At 37.3% G+C, this 6,563-nt stretch overlaps 1 protein-coding gene across 2 annotated transcripts in view; it reads left to right on the forward strand.

Moving 5' to 3' along the window:
- LOC148121080 (ATP-binding cassette sub-family G member 3-like) overlaps positions 1-6,036 on the forward strand; it is a 50,440-nt gene extending 44,404 nt beyond the window's left edge. Inside the window, exons 14-16 of one of the 2 annotated variants that reach the window (XM_087908800.1) lie at positions 1,672-1,761; positions 2,583-2,668; positions 4,590-6,036. In XM_087908800.1, coding sequence (XP_087764926.1) covers positions 1,672-1,761; positions 2,583-2,668; positions 4,590-4,746 — 333 coding nt within the window. In that variant the 3' untranslated portion in view covers positions 4,747-6,036. Of the gene's footprint in view, positions 1-1,671; positions 1,762-2,582; positions 2,673-4,589 lie in introns of those variants that run through there. The other variant, XM_087908801.1, reaches the window with a different exon arrangement.
- The last annotated feature ends 527 nt before the right edge of the window (positions 6,037-6,563 follow it).

Genomic DNA, 6,563 nt, shown 5'->3' on the forward strand with positions numbered 1-6,563 from the left:
TAAAACTGACGTAGAGACCTGAATACTTGGGTAAATTGTACTGTGCATGTCCCCAAGGAGTGACTGTTACATATGTGCAGCAGGACACCCCTGCCTCAAATATCCTTTTCCTTTGAGTGGGACCCTGGTCCTACCTGAGCAAGTAGCATGTTGTCCTCTTTATGAGAGAAGGACACATGGGGTGTGCAAGTTTGCTAGAGGCTGTTGTTCTTGTTCCCAGATGGGCAGATAGGCCCACTTAAAAGTTCTTATCAATAGAGAGGATAAATTGTTCCTCATACAACAGGGGGATGGATTCTCTCTCCAATTTATTGCTGACGTAAAAGACTGTTCCCATAACCTGGGTCTTTTTTTTTTTTTTTATTTCCATGTGAAGTTTAAAAATGTTGTTTCAATTTCTGTGAATTGCATTGAAATTTTGATGGGGATTGCACTGAATCTATTGATTGTTTTTGGTAGGATATACATTATCATAATTTTTATCTTAGAAAATCTAAACATTGGTGATCTGTATTTTTCCAATTTCTTTTTTTTTCAGTGTCTTAAACTTCTTATTGTACAAGTATTTTATTTGGTTAAATTTATTCCAAGACTCCCCTTGCCCTACTTTTTTGAGGTTACTGTGAATGAGACTGTTTCTCTCATTTAGTTCCCATTATGTTTGTAATTTGTACTTAGAAAAGCTCCTGACTTATTATGTTGTCGTGCTATTTTATCACAGCCATAGGAAAGGACCTAAAACAAATGGTTATTGTATAAAGTTTTTATATGTGACCTTAGAATTAGTTATAAAGTCAAATGCTGTGTTTTCTGTATAACCATTTGGTATGGTGCAGTCTGAATGCATGCAAACACAGTCATTGTTTTGCATATTCTAGTTTATCCAAGACCGGATAGGGCAAGTTTTATATGAAGTTCATAGCTGTCCCTTGTTCATTTTATTTCATTGGTGTTCCCACTGTGGTCCTTCTGTCTATATGTTACTTTTATTGGTTAATGAATAAAGAAATTCCTTGGCCTGTTGATTGGACAGAACTTAAGTAGGCAGGGAAAACTCAACTGAATGCTGAGAGAAGAAAGGCAGAGAGGGAGATGCCATGTAGCCCCGCCAGAGACAGACACTGGTAAGCCACAGCCACGTGGTCATAATGGATTATTAGAAATGGGTTAAATTAATGTGTAAGAGTTAGCCAATAAGAAAATATATCTAATGGGCTAACCAGTGATTTACTTAATACAGTTTTTGTGTGATTATTTTGGGGCTAAGTGACCGGGAACCAACAAGCAGCGACCCTTCCCGCAACAGTCCATCATTCATAATATCTGTATAAATCAGTTATTATGAAAACTCTAAAAATGATTTAAATACATAGAATGGGTGTACTTAAATTTAAGGAATATTTGTAGGTTGCCTGCCATTTTGAAGATTATGTAATAGTTGTAAGTTTGTCTCCTACAGAGTAGTGTGACTAGTTATTCTTTTAAAATCTGCAAGGAAACATAGCACTGCAAAGAGTGAAGAATTCTGTTAAGAGTTAACTGAAAGAATGTTTTAAAGAGTTGGTCTGAGCAGATATGGTCAGAAGGATGAAGGGTCTTGAAGAGGGAAGAATCTTGCCTAGAATTCTTAGTCACTGGACTGGTTCTAATTCGTGGTTTTGCCCTTCACAGTTTTTCTCAGGTCTGTCAGTATTTTCAGGAAGTTTCATTCCTGGGCTCTCATGGATTCAGTACATTAACATTCCTCATTATGGACTGACAGTAAGTTGTCCTGTCTGCCACTGTAATTAGGGTCTCCAACTGTAGCAGCTGAAGTGATTCTTACAATGTCCTTTCCCCAGCTGTAATCTCTAACCAGTTGCTGCCCAGGATTTTCCTTCCAGGAGCAAAAGATGAGAACTTTCCTGTTAGTTTTAGCAGAAGGTCAGTGAGTCATCTGAGATTTTCCCCAGTCACGTGTTATTTGAGGGAAGTAAAGGGTGAGAAGAATCCCAGGGTAAAGGGGAAAGCTAGATGATATGAGGAAAAGCAAACAGTTGTGACTCTGCCCAATAAGGAAATAAGGAAAGGATCAGGGGCTGTGATATATGGTTTATATCAGGAAAATAAAAGATAGAGAAACCATGTGATATCCATAGCCATAGTGGCTTTGCCAAACTTTCTCTTCAGGAACATGTGTCTCAAAAGACTTTCTTACTCCCGTAATCACAACTGGTTTTGATGAAAACAAGCAAGAGAACATTGTTAGTATAAATCAGCAGCATTGTTTTAAATATAGAGTTTACAGGGTTATGGACTGGGAGAGAAGGAGGAGCCTGGAGTAGTCTAGTTAGAAAGTCTACATCTTAGTAGTTGGGAAACCCCATCATTTCAATCCTAAATCTTCTGAGTGTGGGGGAGAGGACTGCTTTGTTGGGCTGACTGAACTTAGTAAGATATCTTTTCTAAATATTTTTGCGAAGAATAAATATATTTACAGATAACAGTCAATATTGAACTTGAAGTTATAGTTGTGTTTATTCTTTGGAAACTTACGGAAATGTTAAACTATTTGCCTTTCCTTGTTTTTGTTTGTGCTACAGGCTTTGCTGCACAATGAATTCCTGGGACAAAACTTCTGTCCAGAACACAAAACAGCAGAAATCAATAGATGTCACAACTTAGTAATGTAAGCTTGAGTTCAGTGTCACAACAGGGACATAGAATGTTACTAGACTTAGAAGGAAAACCATGCTTTCAGAATTAACTATGTCTTCTGCCCATTCCCCAGAGTGAGTCATTGTAACCAATGCACTTGGCTGTGTTTCCATCCTACTGCTCCATGTTGTAGATAATGTGCAGAAAGGGTTATTTGTGGTCTTTAAAAATGATTTTGGTGTCTTGATTGTGGATTTGAGTTGTTTCAGAATCTTTGAGTTTGGCATAGACTGCTCTGATAGTTTACAAGTGCATACAGTTTCCACATGTGTAGACTAGGGCACCTGTGAACAGAACCCAAGAATGTCAGGGCAGCAAGGATTAAAGTAAGTCAACTTTGCCTTCCAGATTTCAGGATATTTCCTCTGCTGCACACTCTGGAAGACTTTAACAAATCAAAGGGTGGTGCTTCTCTCTCTCTCTTTCCCTCTCTCTCTCTTTCTTTCAATCTGTGTGTATATGTCTGTTTGTGTGTGTGTGTGTGTGTGTGTGTGTGTGTGTGTGTGTGTGTGTGTAAAATGTCCTACCAGAAGACTTGTCCTGCAATAAAAACTGAAAAATATACATTTTACTATGTTGGAAAGAAATATCATTTTTGTCTAATGCTTTGAAAGCATCTTCACTTTCTATAATAAGTCTCATATATTTGCTTTTGATAGAAAATGAGAGAAGAATATGGTGATATGTTAAATCTTTCATGGATGCTGAAAATAATAATGAATAAAAGTAACAAAAATTTATATTTGAATTACTGATCAGAAAACAAGTATGGGGAATATCTTATTTCCCATATCTCTTTTTTCCTGGTATGGTATGTTATCTTTCTAATACAAATTCTTTTCCAATTTCTGGTAATGAGGACTTGGATGGGTAAATGGAAACCAAGGAAAGGTATCCACAGACTTCATACTCAAAAAAGGATTGTTGTCACAATAGGAAGAAGAAATCTGCCCTTTCTCATAGATTTGGGAACTGTTAAATCCTGTGAGATACAAGGGAATGGAGACATACAGGAATGGAGACACACAGGGATGGGGACACACAGAGATGGAGACACACAGGGTTGGAGATGCACAGGGATGGAGAAACACGAGGTTGGAGACACAGGAATGAAGACACACAGACATAGGAACATACAGTGATAGTGACACACAGGCAGTATTATAGTGTATCTACCAGCAGCTGTTTTTTTTAACCTGTGTCTGGGTCCTTACATCCTGCTGTGCTGCAACTGTTACCCATGATCTGTCAGTAGCCATGGACTCCTGGGAATGTTCCATAGCTGAGCATCCACGGTTCTTACTGCTCTCTCAGTACATGAGCTGACAACAATGAACTGACTCCCCTCAGAAACCCTTAGTCTTCTCTGGTCCTTGGTCTAGAAATTGATGCTGTGTTCTTTTGCCTGACTGTGTGCTAAGTCAGCAGAATTACACAAAGCTTTGGTCTCATAGAGTGTCTGTGTATGTAAATAATAAGCTGATGTTTTCTGCTTTGGGAGAAACAAGTCCTTCATCCACGCCTTTGTCCTTTGAAGAGAGAACAGCATGGTAGATTTAGAAATGATTGACACAGTTATGACTACAAAGTTGGACCTTTGTGTGACTTGCTGAGCTCATCCACGTTTACTAAGCCTACTTCCTCTCTGCTTTTAAATAGATGTGATAGCTATGCTTCTTCAGATGGTTTTTGAAATTAACAAAGGGTCCTCATTCAAGTAGTTTAGATTGACATAATATATAACAAATTTGTAAGTACATCAGTACTACTATCAATTAAACACAAAGATTAAGTTTTTAATGAAGTGCTGAAGCTGGGTATTTAATAAAAGGTAGGAGCAGTGGATGTACGGAATAAGCTTTGACATTATTTTTGTGTGTGTTGAATTACAGATGCACTGGAGAAGAATTCTTGACAAGCCAGGTCACCGACCTCTCATCATGGAGCTTCTGGGAGAATCACATGGTCTTAGCTTGTATAATAATTATCCTCTTATCAATTACCAATGTGCAGTTATTAGCTTTTATGAAAAAGAGACATTTGTTTTAACCAGTTTTTTACTTTCTTTGTATTAAAATGACCTTTAAAATAGTTAAAACTTTAACAATGAGTGACCATGTCTAACGAGCAGTAGGTAACACTGGAATTTCAGGAGTTTGGCCCACCAGAATTCAAGGCACTGATTGGTGCATCATGGATAAACAAGGCCCTAAGAGCTTTGGCTCCAGAGTGTCTTGGCTACTGCTGTGCCTTTACATTTTTTGCTGCTGCCATTTTTTCTCTTGTATTTGCTGTGTTGTGAATGTGTAAAGGGATTCCCCTGTCTTTAATGTAGTGTGATTATGTAATGGAAATATAGTCTACAAGGCAGTTGACTTGTACCTGTGGATTATAATGAAGATGCTTTCCTCAAAAGCTATATTGTTTAGTTGAAGTAATGATTTTACAATAATAGTGATAGTTCAAATATAATTTTGATGATTAAGGGTTTTTATCAAATGTAGTAAGGAATTATAGTAGAGGTTAGTTTAGTGCGAAAATTAATATAGGTATATGTAGGAAACAGTATTTCCCACAGCCCTGATACAGCAGGGACTTGAGAAAATAGAAAATAGGAAAAAGGGATTGTCATAAAACTAAAACTTAAAAGTTTCACTTAGGAACCACATAGACTATTGTTTAGGTTAATAATTAAGGAAAACAATTGAGTCCTGGGATTTACCTCAAATTCTTTTTGATATTGGGAAATGTGTTCTCAGGTTTCAGTGTGCACCATAGCTGGAAGATATCTGTAAACGATTGACTTCGTGTAACTAGAAAACAAAGAATGTTATGGTTAGTTAGCATAATGGGACAGAACTCTAAAATATAGAAGGTGAACTTAGTAATCTGTTTTTCAGACAATTATAAAAACTTTGCCTAGGTAAGTAGTTATGACTGAAATTTTCCTGATCTATGAGAAGTGTAAAAGATAAATATTTAACTGTATGTGGGTGCTTAGAGATTATTTTTCACCTGTAATATGTAGAATGTTTAATTATGTAAGGGAAATAGGAAACATGTTGTTTATTACTTGTATTCATTGCAATCATTTAGTTAAAAGCATAATGTAACCACATTGTCATTTTTATATTGTTTGAAAGATTATGCTGTCTGTGTAAATTGTAGGGGAATAAAATAGCCAGAATAAGGACATCAGGAAGTGGAGGAGAAGGAAGCCATCAGTAAGTAGTGAAAAGGAAGAGAAAGAAGAAAAACATCAGGGTAGAAGAACAGAACAGAAAAAGTAAAGAGTAGAACAAGCAACCGAAAGAAGAATAAAATGAAGAACTAAGCTTTGATCCTTGTGTACCCATTCATCTGTTCAGTAGCTTGCATGCACTGCATTTCCTCTTAGTTTCTCTGTCCTGCTGAAGGTTTTTCATTCATCAGCCCCCTCGCTGAGATCCTGACGCGTTGGAGATGTGTGTGTTTGTGTGTATCCCTTGCTTGCCAGTCACAGAGAGTTAGGTTTGTCCCAATCACTAGCCCCAGAGAATTCAGGTTTACTTCTCAGGTAGAAAAGTCTATGGGGTGATTAGTCCTCTGACTCCCTGGAGCCCCTACTGTTCCTGAGCTGCTGAAGGCTGATCTTTACAGGAGCAAAACTTAATTTTCTTTTTTGTTGTTGTTGTTGTTCTGTAAATCCAACCAAAAACCAGCAACTGGGATTTTAGGTTCTTTGGCAGAACTTTTCTACAATTGCTTAAAGAGATTTGATTGTAAACTGTCTTCTAAATATTTTTACTTATACTTATGGGCACAGGCTACAGCCAGCATTACCCAGAAAAGATTCCCTCTGTAATGAACTGTGGTGAGTGCAGAGA

Source organism: Myodes glareolus, chromosome 8 (genome assembly GCF_982192425.1).
Source record: "Myodes glareolus chromosome 8, mMyoGla1.1, whole genome shotgun sequence".
In the NCBI taxonomy this organism is placed as follows: domain Eukaryota; kingdom Metazoa; phylum Chordata; class Mammalia; order Rodentia; family Cricetidae; genus Myodes; species Myodes glareolus.